Here is a 23,372-nt window from a genome sequence, read left to right as displayed (position 1 = left end):
GGTATATTAAACGCAGCCAGGCAGTGGAAGAGGGGAGAGCAGAGAGAGTAGAGCATGTAGTACAGTGTCACCGAGGTGTACGTGATTTCGAAAAGAGACGCAACCAGTTGGAGGTGCTGTGGGTGCCAACGAGAAGCGTACAAAAACAGTAAGGATTCAAATACTACACTGTATCGCTTATGATTTAAGCTGGATTGTATTGGAGGTGTGTTTGTGCCAATACAATAGTGTTCAGTCGTTTATCTGTGCAAGTGAAAAACAGAACAAGCTAATGTTTATGTATGTGAGTTACTTAACAAAACGTCTGCAACTGGTTTTGTTTACCAAGTCTAATTGAAGGCTTGTGTAGTGTTGCAGGACCGCAAATACTAAATAACATAACTTTTCCAAAGAACTGTAAACTTAAGTGACATTTTAATACCCTGAAAAACAGCCTGTAACAGAAGTATGTACTTGTAACAAAAGAAGTGTGCAACCACAAGACAAACAGGGCATGAGCACACCGGAGTGCTTTTGAGAATGTGTAAAAAGGGACTGTATTAAAATAACCAGATGAAAGAAGATTAAAACAAACCAGATAAATTAAATTGTTTTAATGAGGACTTTGTTCCTGCAACACTGTGCTCACTGCTGTCCTATTCCTGCTGTAGACAAAGGTGCACTTGATTGGCCTGTGATTGGCCTGTTTATTATTTTCCAGTCACCATGTTCTAATCTGACCATTTTATGCAAATCTGAATCCTCTTTGTTTTTATTTATAATTTTTGTTACAATTATGATAAATGCATGGATTGAATGATAGTCTACATTAAAATATTTGGCAGTTTGATCAAACATATTTGGTGCCAAATACTATTGTTGGGTGCCACAAAAACACTGTTTGCGGCCTAGTTGTTCATCTATACTGCCTGACACTGACTTGCTCTGCATGGCCTGTGCTTCTTGGCATGTGATCTGCTGTTCTGCCACAACACCGGTCCTCAGATGCTGCTCCTGTAACTGTTCTTTGTCCTCATACTGTCATTTTTCATCCTTTGGTACTTTTAAAAGTTAACTTCAAATTTCCTATAGTTCTGCCTTTTGGTATCGCATTTCTTAATTAATTGGAACCTGGCCTTAACTTAAGCCTGCGAACGATATACAACTATCCAATCTTTCTTTTTGTTCAGCCAGTGTCACCAACAGTTAAAATGTCTACTTCACTTGGCCAGGATGTGCCATTTTGTCTTTGTTTCCTTTTACATGAGGAAAGCTAGTGCTTAACACAAGGCTCTGGGTCAAACATTTCAACACTAAACAAACAGTGGATGAATAGACAAACAAACACGGTGAGTCTAAACAACTTATGTTTACTTTATTTTACTTTTTATTTTCTCACCCACACCCATTCTCCACTCACCGAACACACAACCCCGAGTGAATGAAATGTGCATCTATATATACAATTGTGCTGGGATTCAATGACCAATTAATTATTCACTTGAATCCCAGCACGTGAACTAAATCTGTGCAACCCCGTGCTCACATATTAAATACTTTAAATGCACGTGCCTAAATACAATTATACATTTTAAATAACTTGTGCTACACACACCCATTTATAACCCGTGCAGCAATATCTATACACCAACATTAACACACCACACGCAACATATAACACAGAAATGCACACAGGGGCGGGGCACATTGCCACAGTTGCGTAGCTTGGATTGTATTCTGTTTTGTTCAGAAAATCCACATTCTCATTGGACAGCTGATATCGGCAGTAAAGGTAGAATATTTTTTAAATCTGTGCGAAAAGGTTAGCATGACCTGCCATAAACCAATGCAGGATTTAGCCATACACTGACCTTTTGACCAGTGTTTTAAGCATTCTCCATTCTGGTTGAACTGCATCAACCTTGCAATTATTCTGTACTAAAAGGTATACCAATTCAGTAAGACTTCTACTTGTTCATCACCAAAGTCAACAGGATTATCAGGCCATGCATCATGGCAGGCAATTGAAAAACACTGAAACCCCCTCCTCAGTGGAAAGCTTAATCATGTAGCCAAACCTTTACTCAAAGTCCCAAACTTTGATTTCAACAATTTTATGTGTTTAGGTCATTTTTAAATGAGTCTGGGGGGCCCTTAAGTTTAATATCCTGAAATCTACTGGTGGTGGCCCTGCTGATGCCCTTGTCTGACTGACTGCTGCTGTGGATGAGGCTCTGGTTTGGAAGCCACATGTTGCAAACCTTTCTCTAGTTTGCCATTTTGTAATGGCTTTTAATACTTTTAATTGTTAAGACACAGTTCTCAGTAATTGCAACAGCTTTGGGAATAATTACATTATTATTCTACAGTATAAAGCTAAGCTGTGAAACCTTTGAAAAGAAATCAAATGGCAAATCAAATGGCAAACCCCTACAAAACAAGTTTTTTCCATTTCCTGTACAACTTGCTTTGCCCTTAGCTCCAAAAGCTGTTTGTCTCTCCACCAATCTGAACATTCTCTGTCATCATTTCCAAGCAAATTCTTGGTTTTGTTTAAGATTCCTTGTGCATGACAGTGAACTAGTTCAGCTAAGCCTACCAGATGATTTACTACCAGACCTGCAGAAACATACCTACAGTACACCATTACATTATCTCTCCCAGCTACATCTGTTCCACAGTCAATCAGAATGGAAATCTAATTTGCACTGTGAACCCCTTTCTGTCAATCACCTCTTATTTAATCCCCAGTTAATTCAATGAACTCGCCACATGCTGTACCGTTGTCATATGTTTTAGATACTTCCAAACCTTTCTTCTTTAACACAATCTAAGAGTGAAATTTAGTGCATAGCAGTTCTTCTACTGCAATCTATAAGCTGCATTGAATTTAATTTAATTCCCTAGTTTTTTTCCTCATTCACTAGCATGTTTATGCTTTCTTAACTCTTTACAGACCCCCCCTCCAGCTACGCCACTGACCTTAGTTGATTAATTATTTTGCTAACTGCACATTTCAGTGTTGAGGTAATCTATATCCTGATGAAAGTAGATACATTTTTTTTTAAGATTTAAGAAAAAAAAAAAGTCAATTACAGTACTACTGTTTATTTTTGTATTTATGTGGTCATTTTATTTAAACAGATGAAAAGATTAAGTAATATTTAGAAGAAACATAGTTCTGAATTGTAGCCTACACTGCATACTGTACTGTAAAACAGCAGTACACGACACAGGCAACAATTTTACCTTGAGATTGGGGAGCTACAAAGGACTGTATACTTTGCAGCTTCACTATAGGTAACATGAAACCCTATATTTATTTAATAACCTAAATACCCAATATAAATATATTGAATATGTTTTTATATATGTGTACAGTATTTTCTTTAGTTAAACATGCAGGTTGTGTGGTCCAGTGGTTAAAGAAAGGGGCTTGTAACCAGGAGGTCCCCGGTTCAAATCCCACCTCAGCCACTGACTCATTGTGTGACCTTGAGCAAGTCACTTGTGCTCCGCCTTTCAGGTGAGATGTAATTGTAAGTGACTTTGCAGCTGATGCATAGTTCACACACCCTAGTTTCTGTAAGTCGCCTTGGATAAAGGCGTCTGCTAAATAAACTAATAATAATATTTGTTATGCACATGTAGCCATTATTTAAAGTCCTCATTTCTGTTTTTGGTTGAATCACTGAATTGCCATGACATTGCTAACAAGTGCAGATTAGAAACATTTCTAGCAATTATTGCCAGCAAGTATTGCTAATAATAATTGCCTAGTGTAAACCCATTGTAACAAGACGGCTGAGTGTTGACGTTCCCAGACCAGAAAGCTGACAGAGACACAGGTATTAGCGAATGAAGGCGCTGATGTGCCGGTTTTTATTCACACAAAAATAAAACAAAAGATTGTACAAAACACGGCTCACAGAACCACATAAAAGGTTGAACAAAAACAAATCTTGAACACAAAACACCAAACAAATTCCGTGCTGGTCTGCCCAGCAGGAGTAGCAATTGCTTTTACTTTCTGTTTTGTTTTAGATTTTCTTTCAGCTCGCTCACGTTCCTCTTTCCAAACACCCACACCGACTGGCAAAAGCTGCTAGTTTTTATACCGGTGACCATCTCCAGATTAGCATTAAATTAATCAATGAACGTGGAGATGGTCACATTCTGTACAGGGTTTTTAATATTAGCATGGTCGACAGCAACTCTGTTAATTAATTCACTGCTGACCACGCATTCTCACGAGCTGTCTGGCAGAGACAAGCTGCTAACACCACACTGTCAGACCACACTTAAACTAAACAATAACCAATGGACACATCGTATTTTAAATAAACACAAACAATACATATCTTTTAAATAATAATACATTAAACACAATACGTTTATTTACATGCAGGGCTTTTCCCTGCCCCCTAATTATGTGTAGGGCTTTTCTTCTGCCCTGCCACACCCACCGTAAAGGGAAAGGCAGTATTTTAGTGTCAGGAACCAATGGTGCCTCAACCCCAAACATCAGTTGCCAAAACTATTCTTAGGTCAAATGGTGACCATTTTAGTCACAGTCTAGAGCCCTGCTATTGCCACATTGTTTTTTTTCATATGTATCAAATCCTATTTAGGCCCATTTAAGTACATTCTTCATACTTTGCATTATTTATTTTTTTATGTCAGCACCATCTTTAAATATATATTTTAATATGTATCAGTTCTCATAGTTCTGAACAGCATTCTGAAGTTGTTTAAGGACAGCACTGACATAAAAAATGCATGCAAAGTAGGAACAATTTGCAAAATTGCAGAGGTGGACCTACAGTACATAAAGTTTGATACACATGGAAAACATAAGAATGTGACAATAAACAAGTTAATTTCTGCAAATATACCCTATGGTAGTTGCATTAAAGGTGAAACAGTTTCCAAGGTAAATATTTCATTTTGGTCATCATTTGCAGGCAAAATTCCCATCTTCCAGAATGTTGCCCTTTCTCCAAATAACCATCTGAGGTTCACAGATTCCCCACCTCTCCTGCCCCTCTTCAAATATAAAATGATTTATTTGGCTGTCATTGCTGTAATCCAATTAGTAATGTCCAATGATTGAATTCCTGCAGTTGTACAGTTGATTTCAGTTGCTGCTTGTTTTAGCGTTATTGGATCCAAATTGTTGGGATTCAAACAGATGTAAACCCTGAATAATAATGTTGTTAGCAATCTTGAGCCATATCACATGGAAATAACTGTAGGTACACATAACGAGAGAAAGAACATTATTGCACATTTTCATTTTTCTACTGTTTTATCAATTGTCTTAGGATCATTCTTTTTTTGTCCAAGCCACTTTTACTCTGGTATTTAAGACAACAGGGGTTGGAACGGAAGCTGGCCTGTGACATCATAGGGCAAAGATCTTTCCATTATTAACTGCTGCGGTGACTACAGACTGGTCACACCAAATGTTTGTTGTGTTGTGTTATGAGTTGCTATCTGAGGGTTTACTTGGGTATGCCAAGTAATTACATCATTATTATTTTTATTATTATTATTTCTTAGCAGACGCCCTTAGCCAGGATGACTTACAATTGTTACAAGATATCATATTATTTTTACATACAATTACCCATTTATACAGTTGGGTTTTAACTGGAGCAATCTAGGTAAAGTACCTTGCTCAAGGGTACAGCAGCAGTGTCCCCCACCTGGAATTGAACCCACGACCCTCTGGTCAAGAGTCCAAAGCCCTAACCACTACTCCACACTGCTGCCCAGTTAAATTTCAATGTGCTTGTATCATTAATGCTGATCATTAAGCAAATTGAAGCAGCTATTATAAAAGACAGATAAACCCATCACCTACTCTACATTTATACTGACAGTAAGAGTAGGTAGCAGGGCTATTTAAATAACTGGTCCTATTTAAAATGTGGGTGCTCTGAAGTGTGTTTACACCATAAATGTTTTCAGAATACTATTGTAATATTCTAGGTGATGTTTTATGAAAATGTACTTTTAAAATGTTCTGTTACGTTTTTGGAAAACTGCGTTTACATGACTTTATAGGGTGTGGAAATTTTCTTAATTTATAATGAATCAGACAATTCTACTTTTTATAATTTGAATTACAGAGTTTATTGATTAATAAAAAAAAGATTATTCTTAACAATTCATGAGTCAATACATGATTACATCTGTTTATATTCACTGGTTTTTCAAGCTACAGAAGCATCACAATTATTGCAACCCATTCTTCTAGTCGAATAATGATAGTCTAACTTGCAGTCAGTAATTAGCCATAAACCTTCAACTGGGAATGCCCTTTCAGACCCGAGCAATTCAAATAAGTGTAATCCCATTGAAGCTTTTATAGTTGCATTTCATTTGGCTGGGAACATACGCAGTCTTAATCCTATAGAATTCCATACTCTGACATCTGGTTTTGGTTTACATCTGTTTCACTTTAGCTGACACAGCCCTCTCACATATAATGAACCTATACAATGGTAGACCATTTCACCATTCTAACCCTGTACTCCTGTGGGAACAATACAATAGGAAACTTACATACACCCTAATACCAGGCTAACACGGGACTCCTTCCAAATGCATATCTATACACAAAATACATTAGTACATGTTTATTTGAAACCTTACAACATGAAAAATATCAGAATACTTATGCTCATTGCAATCAAACATACAGATTAAGTACTTCTTCAATTAAAATGACTGATTAAAAATACCCTAATTGATGCAAAAAAGGTGATGGGACATTGACACATCACACTTTACATAGAGCAGAAATGTACAGATAGCATTAAAAAAGTGAACACATCAAATAGCAAGAAATATGTTGTTATTTTTCCTGGGTTTACTGTCCTATATTACATCTAGTCCATTCCATGGCAGTTTATCCCACTGTATTCCAGCTGTCCATCGAAACTTTTCCTTTTTTTCTGGATATTCTTTTCAGGTTCCGGAATCTAAATGGCAAAAGCAATAATCTTAAGCAAAGAGACCATTTTTTACAAGTAGCTTAATTACCACAGATTTTGCAAGTACTGCAAACTCTATTATCCAAAACTTAAAATAAAAATTATGAATAATGAGAGTGCTTTATCGTTTAAGCCTTCGTCACGTCACCGCCTTCCGATAGTTGGCTGTGTGAAGTCGATGGTCTTCACTGGGGATTCCGCAGGGAGCGTTGCATTGGATCTGATGCTCCCGCAGTTTAGGGAGGCAAAACCAAGAGTCACTGGCTGGGTTTACATGCAAGTGAAAATCGACTCTACAGTCATGACTGTGTGACCATTGTCACGTGATTACATCGTGAAACAACAAAAGAACGTCCTTTGGTCAGCGTGACTTTAAGGGCAGGGTCAACTGCTTTCTCATGATAAAAATAGCTGCAAAAACCCATGTAAACCAGAGCAGGAATCGTGCTTGTGGCTCAAGAGGTTTCAGCAGTCAAGATCCTGTTTTAATTTCTTTTAATCTTCATGGCAATGCATGAAGGTCTCCTCACGATAGAAGAAGTCGTTCTTTTCCTAGGCAGACACGGACATTTAAATATCCCTCCCCTAAATTACTATGAATTGATTCATCTGCATTGGTACGGCCAACTTTTTTTCCTAAACAGCATAGCAATGCGTTTCCTGAAAAGTACGGCAAAAACACTGTGAGGAAAACTGTCGTGACTTGTCAATGTAAACGCCGTCATTGTTTCTCCTCATCGTGCAACGGTGAAGCCTACTGGCCAGGCGCTTAGAAAGCTAATTTTAAGTTAACCACATTTATTTATGTACATGGGTCCATTTGCCCCTCCTTTCCACCCTTCCGTGTGAGCACAAATATTGCTGCTGACAAAAGGTTAATATTGCTTTTTCAAGTACATGAATGCACTCGATTAGATGAGGTTTAAAAAGAAAAAACATGATATACTGTATTTATATCCTGGGCGGACACGGCAAACGAAAGTCTGTATTTTAAATTCCTCTGTTAAAATATCTTTTTTTAAAGTTTACTTCCATCTTACAGTATTTGGTATTTTGTGAATATCAACGTTTTTGTAAATAGAGTTTGTTTTAAAAGACACACATGTTTAGTAACAGAATGTATTTGCATTGCAGTATGTCACGATGAAAAAAGAAAAAATGATCCAGTCATGACATAAGACAAACATGTAGCCACATGAGTGGTATTTATCAATAAATAAACTCCTTTACCATTTCCGGGTCCCAGGGTTCAGCTTTTGACTTTAGTAAAGGTTTTTTTTCTGACTCTTTACTTGCTGATCCAATATAGGCCATTCGGTGGATCAGTGTGTAGATTCTGGAAAACAGAAATATTCAGAAGAGTCAGAAGAGAGACTGGGATTTGAAACCAAAGCAATTAATTTGATCACTGTGACATCACAAACATAACCCCGATTATTTAGCAGTTATATGTTAAAGTTTTGAAAAGGTTTTTTAGTAAAACAACGAAGAGTTGGATTCAGTTTAAAAAAGACATCAGTTGTGAAATATTTTATGGTCATGTTTCAAATTGTTGATACATTCTTAATACTAGAGCCAAAAGTGATAACACTTGTTACAATATAATACCGGAGTATTGTTTATTAGGAATCTGTATTAATGGTACCCTTTTCCCTTAAAAGAAGAATACTTAAATATTGAAATAAAAATTTTAGAGTGAAAACACATAATTATTAACTTCCTAAAAACTGAACAACTTTATTTAAGTGGACAGAGGAAAACTAAATGCTGTATTAAAATGTGGAAACCAATAAATTATTTAAATAAAAGGTGAAATACATAATTATCAGATGCAGGCTGCCATATAATAAGATATATGAAAATATATATGCATGGATAATTGATGTGTAAATAGGCATATATTATTATTTATATATCTATTTATGTATATTAAAATGGATATGTATACATCTATACATATATCTCGAAAATTTGAATTTCAAAAATAGTCAAGACCTGTATTTATTGTGATATTCAATCAAACTTTCCAGACTGTTAGTGTGGAAGTGGGGTTACATTAGCATTCTGGGGGTGCTCTCAAAGTTTGATTGGATTCCACTATACATCACAGGTTATATGCTGTTTTGGTTTAAATTATGTAAAGAGATTGTGAGAAAGAAAAAATAAAGAGCAAATCAAGTTAAACAGTAGCTATGTTTCCATCAAACTTTTTTATGCACTAAAAGTCATGCATATAAAAAAAAAAAAGCTTGACAATTGTGATGGAAATGGGCGGAAAAAGAAAAAAAGTTCAATAGGGGTGGATAGAAATGTATCCTGTACAATAAATGATGCTCACAAATGCAATGGACATACTTTCTGAACGAATTTTATGAGCCAGCTGATAGAGCGAATAGAAAAAAACTGATGGAAATAAAAACTTATTTATTTTTTTTGGATTAAGAAAATGTATGCGATAACCACTTTTTTAAGCTTGTGACGTCATTACGTACAGCTGTTTGTTCACTAGAATCCAGTTTAATGGAAACCTGTTTTTGTACGATAAGATTTGCATAACTTTGCAAGTTTGCTACATAGGTTTTTGTCTTGTTGATGGAAACATAGCTAGTGTGTGATCTGTACAAGTTGTTACATTATGATATTCATTCCTGTACCAATACATTACTTGGAGAATCCAGGCTACAATAATTAGGTTTTAATGGGAATGGGAGGAAATAGCTATGGGAGGAACATGCACTATTGTGTGACACAAGAAATCTGTTTCAGAAGAAGATGAATCTGAATGTTATAAAAATGCCTGATCGTTCATATTGTCAATTAGACTAAATCCTTATTGCAACTGAAGCCTTCATACCTGTGGTAAATCATGGAAACAAACTGCACCATCAGCAAGCCAGCAAAACCCAGGAGTATTACCAGTCCAATTGCATCAATATGTATCTCTGCATCTTTTACTGTTTCACCGTCTACAGATATCTTCGGTAGATTTATGCTGACACCAGAACCAATTAGTTGAAGAAAGAATGTGCAAACTATCCATAAACAGTTGATGAAGAAAAATACGAAGGTAGCCTGGAACAAACATAGAATAGTGAATTTCAAATCAATCAATCTATCTAGCATATAACCCACATTTTTAAATGGGATATTACATATTGTTTTGACACATGCAATATTAAATTATGTCATTACATAAAGATGGGAAAGATAAAATCCTAGTCCAGTGTTTTTCAAATTAACTTTTTAGTGGTCTCACAGTGCGTCCACCAACACTTACTGGTGGCTATCCTGCACATTGTACAAAGAAAAAAAAAATCACCGTTCTGGTTTTCATTTATAAACTCCCCATAACAGAAAAAAACATCACAACAAAACAAACTGTTGATCACTGATACGATACATAGCGTGAACCCTGCAAGTTGGGTCCTGACTCGCGTGCCAAATCCAACGCAGCACTTTGTAAATCCTGCTTTTTTATGTTAATCCCACAGATCACTTGCATTTTAGAAAGTGTTGCGCAAATTCTGGCTAGACGGTAAATTGCCGCTAGGCAAAACACGTTGTGATACGTATTTGTGGTTTTGCCTTCAAATTTATGTGCAGCAATGGGGCAGTTTCCATGGAAAAAGAAAAATAAGTCTCACCATTTTCTCACTATTTTGGTACTACTTTGGGGTGTGTGTTTCCATGTTGTTTTATTTTAGCCAGAAACAAATTCCTTCCAAATGCAAATAACATGATTAATATTATATATTTAGGGTATATTTAAATATTAAATATTTCCAGTTTATATTTCCAGCGAGTATTGATATCGTACAGCTTTCTTAAAGTGGGTTACCATGAACTTGTTAGGTTATGTTGAAGCACTGTAAGTGCAGACTGGGAAAGAAAATGAAAACTGAGATAGCATTACACAAATTAAAAAAAAAATATATATATATATATATATTATAAAGCTTTTACACACACATATATAATATATACAAGTTTTCCTACAGAACATTAGTTTCAGAATTTCTGATACTAATATATTCTGTACTAATATATATATAGTACAGTAGTATTATAATTATAAGAATATTGTAGTGGGAAATGTGGGTGATTAGGGTAGCCTATTGTAAGTTTACAACCAGTATTTAACAAATGAATTGTACTAGACATTTTGAATAGATCATTTTTATATGGACAAAATATACTTATCAAAAGGAAGAGGAGAGAAAAATGTAGCCATGGAGGGGCTAAAGAACTACAACCCCCAGAATGCCATGGGAGAGAGCCAGGATGAGGTTCACCTGGATCTAATTATGAATGAATGCCACCTGCCTGTGATTATTACAAAGCAGGGCAGTCTCCAGTCGGTGTGAGGAGAGAGGCTGTCACTGTAAAGAAACCTGTGTGGTTTTGTAAAGGTAGTGTGGAAACCTTTGTGTTTGAAGAATTGTTTTAATTGTCCAGTTTTTGTTAGTTTAGGGACTGTAAAAAGTTTGTGTGTGAGTAAGTTTTTTTTTCTTTTTTTTTCTATTTTTTATTTTATTTCTGTAATTAATAAAAACGTACGGAAGTGCTGAAAAACTTCAAATCATGTGTCTGGGTTTGCATGAAAAGGGGCTATGAACCTTTAAAACAAGTACAATCTTTTACTATATATATATATATATATATATATATATATATATATATATATATATATATAATCTATCTATCTATATAGTTATTGGGGATCCAGTAGATGGTAATCCACCTGGCTGATGTTAATGTCTTTTTGAAAAACTTTTTTTTTTCTTTTCATGTTATACTTCTTCTAAAACAAATCTTAAATTAATTAGGTTTAAGATATATTACTTCAACTCTAGGTGGACGCTCATGTCTGGTGCTGTCAGTAGCAATAATAAAGCCACTGGCAACGAATTCCCAGCTATGCTCATTTTAATACATTTTGGAGGTACAAACTTGACTTTTTTGTCCTTGGTAGGTACCCATGATAGATGCTACTTAAGAGGCTAGTATACAGTGTATTGCATTTTATAGCCAATGGACAGAAAAGTCTAAGCTTAAAGCAAATTGGCTATCTCATCACCAAACACAAAGCTAACAAAAGTGTGGATGAAAAAAACAATCTATGCTTTGCAAAGATCTTCGTTATTTAAGTGTTGCATTTTTTTATTTGTAGTAGCTTAAATATTTTTTTTATAACCTTGCTTATACAAACAAACTATAAAGCACTTATAATAATTTGAAACACTAAATAAAGGGTGTGACATAAAAAAACAAAAATACTGAACAGAGGTCTCTAAACCCCTCGTACTGTATGCTTTGTTTTCCTATTTGATCAAAAGAACCTTGACATGGCTACTTAAAGCAGGTCTCAGATAATAAAGGATTGCTTGGGACGGCCTTTACTATAGTAGAACGTTACGCAAGGTTATGTCACAAACTGGATTTTCACTGCTGAAATCTCGTAAAGTACGGCTTCCGTACATGTTTCCATGCAAAAAACTATTTGTTTTTGGTCAAACGATTTGCCCACTCTTTTTAAAGTCGTACAGTGTTTTAAACACACACTTCCTATAGCATGTGGAATGTGATTCGGAAACAGTTGCAGTATGAGGAATCAGAAAACTATGGTGAATGAAACTTAAACATATCAGCACTGATTAAGAGAGGGGTTGCTGGGGGCAGCTACAGTTAATAGTCTTTTTAATTACCTTGTTTCTGAGGTTTCTGAGGTCTTTGATTATTTCTGATTGTTTCTGCTTATCTTCCTTGAGAGGTTCTAAGTAATAATGTATGAGCCCTTTCCAAAAGGGAATTTCATCCTGAAATATATGAATGGTTATAATGTTTTTAGAATCACACATTCATTTTTTTGTACATAGAAATAACAAATGTACTACCAAGTTACATTACAACTGCTGTACAGGACCAAACGTGGTAAAAAATCTAGGATTTAGTTCATTTCTTTTACACTTGTTTATACTAAAGTAAAGGGTTCTAACAGTCTTGTTTAACCTTTTTTTTTGAGGGGGGGGGGGGTTGTTATTGAAGCCCCAGTGTTGTCTAGTTTAACTTGACTTTTTTATGTAAATATAAATCACTTATTTGTAACCTGTAGGCTTATTTATTTTAAAGTATTTTTTATTATTATAAAAAGAAGGAACTTACTTCATCAAGTTTATCTTCAACAAGTTCAATATGATCTGTGTTCTCTTGAAGCTGCTGAATCCATCCTTAAATAAAGATAACATTAAAATCAATTGTTTTCAACCCCGATCCTCGGGGACCCCAGCGTCTTTGGGTTTTCATTCCAACTGAGCTTTCAATTACTTAACTAAACCCATAATTGAACAAATCATTTGCTTAATTAGACCTTTTTAATTGTTCTCAGCTCCAACAAGTTGCAGATTTCAAGTCACTTATACGATTTTACAGTTAACTTGAAATTTTTTTTTATTATTATTATTTATGTATTGCGTAACAACATTATTGTAGTCTAGTAGAAACGTCATCATTAGCAAACGTTTTCCATCAGCGTTTGTTGATCATTAAGTTTATACTACATTTAACATTTTTTGTGTTTAAAGTTATGTAAGAATTAACAGAATTGTATTTATTTTTTACTAAAAATTGTAATAAAAATTTACTAGGTATATTTACTACAAAGCCTCTACTGCACATCAGCGCTCTAAAGTACGATATTAACGCATCTAGTGTGCAATGGATTGACGGACGACTTTTTGAGATGCCATGACGGAACAGATCCAGTGTGCAAAGGCCTTAAGGGTCAGTGACAGGATATGGGCACTTATCCAATATCAGTGAGATATGCCGTCTATGATTTTAAACAGGAAGTGTATAACTATTATAAATATTGTATTGGTTTAAAAATAAATAATGTATCTGATCTCTAACCCTTATTTTAAAATAAATAAATATCTAGATAAATTATGTTCTTACTTTCATCCACAGTGTCATCTATTGCACCGGCCTCAAAGTTTTCAGTTTCTTCATTTTGGCTAAAACACAAACATTTGAATGAAATGTATTAACATCCACCTTTGACTGTGTTTAGAAAAAAGGCAATTCATACATTTAACCTGGATGTTTCCCATGCTGTATAATCCTGATTGTTTTGCAAAATGTGTTCACACATAAATCATATTTGACACAAACATGAAACACAAAAAGGACCACATTTTAACACAGCACTTGTTTTATGCTGTCTTATGTCAGTGGTTCTAAACTAGGGGCCTGGATGTTTTGTTTGGGGTGGTTGCAGCACTCTAATGTAGCAGCAAGATTGGCATTGTGCAACAAAACTAGGTGATTGTAAGGAGAACAACAAAGGTTCACATTTTTATGGATTGATTTGGTGGGGGCCTTGGGCTAAGAAAGTTTGGGAACTGCTGTCTCAGGAGAGATTAAATTGCAAAGCGACGGCGTACCTTTCAGAAGCATCATTCAGAAGCACTACTTCTTCTGGGTTGGAGGAAGCTGATATTTTCTGGTCCTCATTTACTTGAAATTCTAAATTCCAGCAGAGACATTTGCACTTCTTTTCATACTTCACATATTTTTTGGCTTTTCTTGTTCCCAGCTTCTCATAGGTTGCTGTCTCTCGGGTTCCCCAGGAAATATTATTCAGGTTGACCAGTGTGTATATGTTTAAGAGCAGATAAGCACTTGGCACACAAATTATATAAATAAATCCATAGAGGACAAGGTGGAATTCCTGGGGGTGCATCAGAGCTGCTACAAAGTAAAGCACCACTAAAAAAATGAAAAACAGACCACTGGGGGTGATGAATGTTTGTTGCTTGACCATGTCAACTAAAGGAAAAAAAGAAGAAAAAAGCTGTTATTATAATTACCAGATTTCTTAATAGCCAGTACATTTATGTTGCACTATATTTAATTTGTAAAACAATGTTCTATTATACTGACCTATAATGCTGAGGAAGGTGGCTGCCATGAGAAATGCATAAAATATACTCATGAAACCAGCAACCAGGATTTGGTTGTCAGATTTACATGTGAAACAGATCACCATGTAGAAAACTGGAGGAAGAACAGCCAGAAAAAGGGAGATATTTCCATTCAAGCCAAAGATAAACGTGAAGCATCCTGCAAAAAAAACAACAAAAAAAACACATTTCTAAAACAATGTACAATCTGCAAACCTGAGTCTGTAGTAAGACTCCCAAACTTCTCTTTAATATTTTTTTTACCTGCTATCATGAGACAAACTGTGGCAGGTGCTAAAATGGAGAAGGCGGTTTGTAAAATCTGATACAGGATATACAGTCTTGATATAGATGAATTTTTCCTTGAAGTTTCTTTTCCTGTGTTCAGAAGGTCAAGAGTGTTTGCCAAAGATGAGGGTCCCCAGCGCCGCCTTTGGTTGTAAAACTCTTTAAACTCCTGAGGGGCATTCGTGTAGGAATCAGAAGATGCAGTGTACTCTATTCGCCAGCCTTGTTGTAGAAGCAAAGTACACAGCCAGCGGTCCTCACCTTTTGAAGACAAATCAAAACAAATCAGAGAATAAAGTTCAAATCTACATGTGTAATATGCTAAAAATTAAAATGCTACTAGATATTATCTATAATTTAATGCAAAATATATATATTTTAAAACAGTGCAAAACTGAACAAGATGTTAGATTACACAGATGAGGGACTGATATTTTAACATCTGAAACTAGTATTATAAGCAGGGCTTCTGTTTTTCTTAATTTGACTTTTCGGTGCTTTTTTTTTTTTTGGGCTTCCGCTTTTTATGTACTGTATTAAAAAAGTGTTTTAGGTTACTTTCCAAAATGCTTGGGCGTTATTTCTGTCAAATTATGTATAGTATTGTAGCATTCTTGTTCATCGTGTTTCAGGATTAAGAACCAGGAAACAAATCGAAGGTTAGGATCGCCAACTGGATGGCGAGCATCTTGCTACCAGGCTTCTACCAGGCCATCGCTTTTGGGGTGAAGAGCATCAGCATTGGCGTGACGGTGGCTGGCTCGGTGGCGGATGCCAAAGTCGAACCCTTGCAGGGCCTCTATCTAGCGGGCTACCTGTCCCTCTGGCTCTTTAAAGGACAGCAGCCTGGAGTGAGGCGTGGTTGGTCTGTAGATGGAACAGCTGCCCGTACAGGTAGGAGCGGATGTGCTTGATTCCTTTCACTGCAGCCAGCAGCTCTAGTCGAGTTACGCAGTAGTTGCGTTCCGCCTTCCCCAGCGTCTTGCTGAAGTAGGCCACCACTTGTTCATTTTCTGAAAGCTTCCAAGCAGTCGGGGTCCCATTGGAACCAGCGTCCTATCTCTGGCCAAAATCCTGCACGAACCGCCGGTAGTAAGATGCCAGTCTGAGGAAGCTGCGCACATGCGCCACCGAGGTGGGCACTGGCCACTCCCGCACCGTGTTCACCTTGTCTGGGTCGGTGGCGATTCCATTGGCCCCAACGATGTGCCCCAGGAAGGTGGTCTCTCGCCGCAGCAGGTGACACTTGCCCAGATGAAGTTTGAGGTGGGCTTGCCGTACCCTGGAGAAGACAGTCCAAAGGTTATGGCTTGTTGGAAGGTGGGAGCGTGCACCATAAGGTCTTCTAGGTAGACCACACAAGCGGTCCGGGGCACACCCACCAGGACCCTCTCCATCAGGCGCTCGAAAGTGGCCGGGGCATTGTACAGTCCGAATGGCATGACAGTGAACTGCCCGATGGAGAAGGCTGTCTTCGAGCGAGCTGCAGGGTCCAGTTCGACTTGCCAATACCCACTCCAATGGCCGGTGCAGTTGCATTGCCACAGTTCCACTATCGCCCCCTCGAAGGCTGTTGGTCTGGTGACGGTGTTGGGGGTGAGAGGTCGCTGGCTGGTGCGGCGATGGCATGATGGGCCAGGGCTCCTGGTGCTGACAGTGCCGTGCTTGGATTTGATATACCTCAGGTGGTGAATCTGACCATGGGCCCACGGGAAGGCGGTGGCGACCAACCTGCAGGATCGAGGTGGCGCTCCGCTGCTCATGCAAATGTTTTACATCCTGCGTATCTTAACTGTAATGCAGCTTTAAATCCCATGAACAAGCCTCCATTGCTAATTGTAATCTCGTTTTAAATCTCGCAAGTGGAGTCTCCAAAAGAAATGTAGGAATGTGCTGTCACTCAGTAGTCGGGGTGGGTTTAAAGTATTCAGAACGAATCAATGATAGATACAAGTCAGAAAGGAGAACACTGCCCAGCTGCACTGGGAAACTTATTTTTTTGTAGTAGTAGGTTTTATTTTTTAAAGGGAAAGGTGTGGTCATCGTGAATTGATTAACCATTTCCATTGTTTTTCAGGTGTTATTAGCTATACACCGATTTCATTTTTTTTCTTTCAGGGGTGTTTTATCGGTTAAAACTAAAAATCAGTAGCCATAATTATAATCCGGGGTTCACATAACTGGTATGCAGGTATGCATATGGACCAATAAAGAAAAATGCGGACTTCGATATTGTTCTTTAAGACGCAAATGCGTACCATCAGTACATTTTTAACAGGGAAAGCATTTTAAATAAAGGCAGGGAGGGTGCTCACGGTTGGAAGGTGAGATATACCTGTATAACGTATGGCTTATTCGGGGGCGGGAGGGTCATAGCACCTGCCGGTGACTTTTCTGAAAAAGGCAGGATATTACAGTGGCTTTTTATTTTTCAAAGTTCTTATTTACATAATTCTGAGGAACAGGAAATTATAATGGCAGCCCACTGGTATTTTTTCTTTACAGTAAGGTAGGTTCTATGTCATTTGGATTGATACAGTAGTTGAGAATGGTGCAGAGATATATACAGTAGCTTGTAAATAAATACAATATCTGGATTTCATAGAGCAGGATATTGCAATGCTATTTGCAGAGTATATTTTACAAAATTGGAGTAACAGAAAATGATGCATGTGTAGACTAAAGGTGTGTTATAATTCCAAATGCCAATTTAACATTTTCAATTTGCATACATTTGATTTACCTTGATCATATTGCACATATTGGGCTGCCTCTGTGGCTTTCGTAGCATATTTCTTCATTACATTGTCATCCATCAGGGCAGCTCCCCTGAACAAACTGAAGCAGCCGGGACTGCAGAGCACACATCCAAAAACATGCTCGGCTGTCTTCTGAAACCAGTGACACACGGCGTACTCAAATTTCTGAAACCAGACTGTTGGACCTGAAACAGAACACCACACAAAATTAATACATTTGCTAAAGTATAAGTCCTGTGTTGGCATAAATGACTTTTAAAGATTGGATAATTCAAATATCTTCACTTTAACACTATTATTTATTTATCTTCCCTGCTGCCCTCAAGCCATACGTTGTTGATGATTGAAATGTTACTCAGTGTCTCAAGTGCTATAAAAATTCTTCTTTACAACTTGCTTGAACTTTCTTTACTCTCACAGTCTTAAAATATACTAAAACTACTCTTTTCAACACAACACATCATGCCCTTAAGTCAATGCATGTATAGTTGTATTATGTTAAATGTCCAATCTATGCTATACATTATAATAATCATTTCATCCCAATTGGGGTGAGATATATCAAAGTAAAATTAAGCTATTGAAAAATCTAATATACAGCTATGGGCAAAAGTTTTGCATCACCTACAATTTTAGGATTGAAAAAAAATGTTGGTCTTTTATTTAACATCATATCAATGAAACTGCAAAAAGATATCGAAAAAGTCTACAAGATGCCATAATAGTAGCACAGTATTTCATGTTAGATTTCGAAATGTCACATTTTTCAATTTGTCAGTTTTTCGTTTACTGGATATGGAAAACTACAAAGCGGTGTATAATTCAATATGTTAACGTAACAGTATTCAGCAGGTTTCATTCAACTTTATGAAGCAAAATTAGCTAATTCTATAGTGATGTAAAACCTTTGGCCATAGCAGTAAATAATATTTTTAAAATTCAAATGAGAGTTGTGTCCCAGTATTATCAGATCTATGCACCCGATAGGAAAATAATATCTTCATACCAAACCCTGTTGGGTGAATTCTTCCACAGGCAGCTCCTACTGTGGGATACATTCTAAGACGGTCAATCAAGAGCATTAAAGCTGATGGCTGGAAGTTCATGTCACCATCCAAGGCCAGAATGTAGGTGTTTTGTTTCTCTTTCTGTTAAGAGATGTAGAAAACAAACCAGTTAAGCATTTATCTAGTTTAACAAAAATCAAGACGATCAGTTACAACACCATATGCAGTACAAACATTGGATCCATAACATGCCGCCCGACTCAAGCCGTCCCGACTCATCTCATCTGAGTATGCACAGATTCTGCGATCAGTTGTGCTCACTTTTGGTTTGACGTCGCAATTGAGTTTTTCCCGACTGGGTGTCGCACACTGCTAAAACTGAATTACTGACCACAACTAGATACTGGTGATTACTATGTATGCAGATTTAATTAATACTGCCCTGTACACATTTTTGTATTAACTTAGCCCATGATAGCGACCCTCACATTATGCATAGCATCGTATGCTGATTAGACTGTGGAGACAGCGCCGCGAGGCAACCAAAAGAAACGCTTAGACTATTAATTTAGCTATTGACCATTTACACCATGCAAACGTTTCAGGCAGCGTTTGGCTTTTTGTATAGTTTGTCTACTACATTTTAGCGTGTGGTAAATAAAATCCAACCTGTTGATTTTTATTTGACTTTGTTTTTTTTTTTTTTTTTTTTTTTTCTCAACGTGTGGATCTAGGGGCTTGTGATTTGTGACCTATTGGACATCGACGCACCGGTTACTTCTGTTTAGCGCAGAAGTAACAAAATATAGGCTGCCAGTAGATTGATAATAAAAAGGTAAATTGATCATTTACCTTTGATTAGTAAACGCCTTAAAAAACTATTCAAATGTGCACATATGTGGTATTTTTTAATTCGGGACATTCCGCAATTCAAGACTAATGTATTTTTACCTGTGGAACTAAAGCTGTCAATATTCTGCTATCTTGTATGACAAGTTAAATGACAAGCTACGTCACTTAAACCTGCATCACCATTGGTTGACACACTTATGACTAATCAGTCTTGGTCGGAAACCGCCACACACAGACTGATCACATCTGTATGAAACTGCGTCTGAAAAAGATTCAACATGTTCAATCTTCAAATCTGAAGACATCCCGACTGAAATCTGCATAATCTTGGTTTTAAGGGCACGCACACTGCTACGATTCATCCAGACTCTGTACGGCCAGTTGAGATGAGAAGAGTCGGGACTGCTAGATTCGGGCTGTGTGCGGCGGGCTTTATACTGTATGTTTTCACCTTCAGCTGTTGTTCCAAGATTTTATGGTCTTCACTGTCCTGCCGGATAAGATATTTTCTGGTAAGCTTCCAGCCAAGCAGATAGTAAAGATACATGACCTGAAAACAGTCAAAAGAGAAAGCTCATGATTTATGAGTAAATGTATTCAATTATATTTTTATTACATTTTTTTTCAATATGTATAATTTTCATTATCAATGATCAAACTGTATATCGTTCTTAAACACGAGGGCTAGTACATCACTTTGACAGATAACAGTGAGTCGCACAAAGTGCATTGTAAAGTTTTGTTTTTCTTTTCTTCAAATTGTCGCATTTAATGGGTAGTAAACAACATCTGATTCTGGAACAGTAATCTGTCAGGTATCCACCTGTCACATATCTGCCATAACCGTTTATCCGCCATGATCAAGCTCTTTAGCAATGTTAGTTTAACATTGAACAGAATAGTTCAGAGATTGTAGATCATACCAAAGTTTTCTTACACTGTGTTGTATGTGCTTTGTGCGCAACCATTGCTGATAGTGTCACATGAGCTGTTCAGTGTGTTGATATGTAAATAAATCCTGTTCGCCTGTGGGGCGTATCAACTTCAACCTCTATCTCGATCTCCTGCCTGTCACTCAGCAGTGAATGCATGCACCCACACGTGAGACAACTGTATCTGTCACAAGCATTAATACCCTGTATCTTTCTAAACAAAGGATCTAGCTCCTAATAAAAGCTTAATCTCAATACATAATTGTGGGAATATAGTAATTGTTCCAGCAGGGCATAATGGTATTTTAAACATGATTAAATTATTCTGCTATTTACATATCCGCCCTTACTCTGGTCCCACCGCAGTTGGATACACAACGGATTACTGTAGTTGTATTGATAACATGGTGCATTAAAAAAGTTTAAAACATGACCTAACCTGTGACCATCTCTTTTTGTGACGTATCCGAAGTTTATCTTTTAAGTGGATGTACAAGTGGTTGCCATTTGGAAGGACATAACAGATTCGACCCCCGTAAGGAGTACTCATGATTTTCTGTTCCCCAGTATCAGAGAGGCGCTTATGTTCATCGAAGATAGAGTACTTACTGCTACCAAAACTCCTAAACAAAAGAAATTAAATATCAAGTTTATTTTCATACAGTTTAAAAAAAAAAACCTGTAGAAAGAGAAACACATCTGCTTCTTACGTCTGTGTTAAAAATCACCTTGTGTTAACTAGGATGATTGAAATACGTATCACTAGGGCTAGCTTAGAATCCCTTTAGTATCCCGCTGCAGTATAAATAGGGGGCGTAGTGTGCTAGGTTCCTGGGGTCGGACATTCCTTTTCATGGAGGTAGTGCTCGGCTGCCTGTAAGTCAGCTTTTGTTTTGATGAGCTGTGTTTTGTTTTGTATCTATTATTTCTCTTTATTATTATTATTATTTATTTATTAACAGACACCTTTATCCAGGGCAACTTACAATTGTTACAAGATATCACATTATTTTTACATACAATTACCCATTTATACAGTTGGGTTTTTAGTGGTGTAATCTGGGTAAAGTACCTTGCTCAAGGGTACAGCAGCAGTGTCCCCCCACCTGGGATTGAACCCACAACCCTCCGGTCAAGAGTCCAAAGCCCTAACCACTACTCCACACTGCTGTCCACACTTTCTCTGTGTACACTCCCATCCATGTATATGCACCCGATACCCTTGTTGGTACAGTCACATGGTTTCCTACTTACCTCACTCCATTCTAGGTGCTGGTCTAGTGGTGCCACCTTATAATTACTTTAAAACAACAACAACAACAACAACAACAACTGTGCAACAAACAAATAAATCTGCGCACCTGAGTGGCGTGGTCAAAAGCAACAACTGTGTCTGGTCTGTCAGCGGATAACCCACAACCCCCTATTACAGATGCTTACCTGAATACTTCTTCTATAACCCTCACTAGGAGCTCTACATGTGTATTTGCGTATAGGGTCTTCTTTCCTGATTGTTCATTGGTCTCCTCAATAAAAGCATCATCGAAGTAAATGTGTCCCTCCAAACTTAACCGGTCTCTTTGTGACCGATGTTTGGGTCTGTATCTGTCCAGTCTTTAAATGGGGAAACATAAGGCTTTAATTAATGTCTATTTCTAAATAAGTCATCAATTACATGCCCTCTATATATTATCAGTAATAGCCAAAGTAGCACAACTCTTCAATCATCTATTTCAGTGGTAGGCAAAGTGTGTGGGTGTGTGGTGGTGAGGGGTGTGTGTGTCCAAGTTCTTAGTTTTCAAATGAGCAGTTGACGATCACTCGAAGACTTGTAGAACCGGCTAAATGATGTTTAAAGTAGCGAGCGTGTCAGTGAAACTGTAATGAACAGAGCCGAAATGGCAGCTTCCATGTGTAAAAAAAAAAAAAAAAAAAAAGCACTAATGGTTTAACATGGTCTACTATTTATATGTAGTTGCATAATTAATGACTTCTAATTGTTTGATGTACATAATGAAACATAATTACATTTAATTATTTATCACAATGTATCACACATGGGGATTGCATTTATTTGCAGTCCATTATAACTTAGTTTTCATTTTAAACAGAGTCAGTTTGATGTAATTGTTGTATCTTAACTTTATTGCAACAATATATTGTGGCGGAGGTGTATCTGGTCCGCAACGGAAAAAATGAAGATCGCACAAATCTCAGTTCAAAGCAGTTAAAACTGCTATTTTTTATTGAAAATTGAACTGCAGGCAAACGACTGTGTAGCTCAGTTAAGCAGTGCCAACCACACAATACACAACACAAAGCTGCCTGCAGGCGGCTCCTAAATAGTGATCCCACCTGAGCCCTATTGGCTCACACACACAAGGGCACATTTACATGCACACTGACCAATCGCTCAGACCCTCGGTCCCAAGCAAACAGCTGACTGGCGGAACAGAACACAAATCACAGGGCACCCAACACAGACCCCATATACAGACAGCTGCACTGTGCACGTGACACCCCAGGCAGCACGCCAGCACTGCCTTGACATGAAACACGTTTCCACTCACAGACTCACGCATGGTGACGCACA

At 37.2% G+C, this 23,372-nt stretch overlaps 1 protein-coding gene across 1 annotated transcript in view; it reads right to left on the bottom strand.

Moving 5' to 3' along the window:
* Positions 1 to 3,830: 3,830 nt before the first annotated feature.
* Positions 3,831 to 23,372, bottom strand: part of LOC131737116 (chitin synthase-like) — a 34,292-nt gene continuing 14,750 nt past the window's right edge. The window contains exons 6-19 of the mRNA XM_059023982.1: positions 22,220 to 22,393; positions 21,219 to 21,402; positions 20,299 to 20,397; positions 18,995 to 19,136; positions 17,973 to 18,173; positions 15,206 to 15,490; positions 14,922 to 15,101; positions 14,423 to 14,807; positions 13,935 to 13,993; positions 13,143 to 13,207; positions 12,686 to 12,796; positions 9,835 to 10,052; positions 8,211 to 8,316; positions 3,831 to 6,968 (exon numbers count right to left, since the gene is read on the bottom strand). Coding sequence (XP_058879965.1) covers positions 6,876 to 6,968; positions 8,211 to 8,316; positions 9,835 to 10,052; positions 12,686 to 12,796; positions 13,143 to 13,207; positions 13,935 to 13,993; positions 14,423 to 14,807; positions 14,922 to 15,101; positions 15,206 to 15,490; positions 17,973 to 18,173; positions 18,995 to 19,136; positions 20,299 to 20,397; positions 21,219 to 21,402; positions 22,220 to 22,393 — 2,302 coding nt within the window. The 3' untranslated portion in view covers positions 3,831 to 6,875. The remainder of the gene's footprint in view (positions 6,969 to 8,210; positions 8,317 to 9,834; positions 10,053 to 12,685; positions 12,797 to 13,142; positions 13,208 to 13,934; positions 13,994 to 14,422; positions 14,808 to 14,921; positions 15,102 to 15,205; positions 15,491 to 17,972; positions 18,174 to 18,994; positions 19,137 to 20,298; positions 20,398 to 21,218; positions 21,403 to 22,219; positions 22,394 to 23,372) is intronic.

This window comes from Acipenser ruthenus, chromosome 5, assembly GCF_902713425.1.
Source record: "Acipenser ruthenus chromosome 5, fAciRut3.2 maternal haplotype, whole genome shotgun sequence".
NCBI classification, from domain to species: domain Eukaryota; kingdom Metazoa; phylum Chordata; class Actinopteri; order Acipenseriformes; family Acipenseridae; genus Acipenser; species Acipenser ruthenus.
The sequence above is the reverse complement of the archived record's forward strand: the minus strand, read 5'-3'. Positions and strand labels throughout refer to the sequence as shown.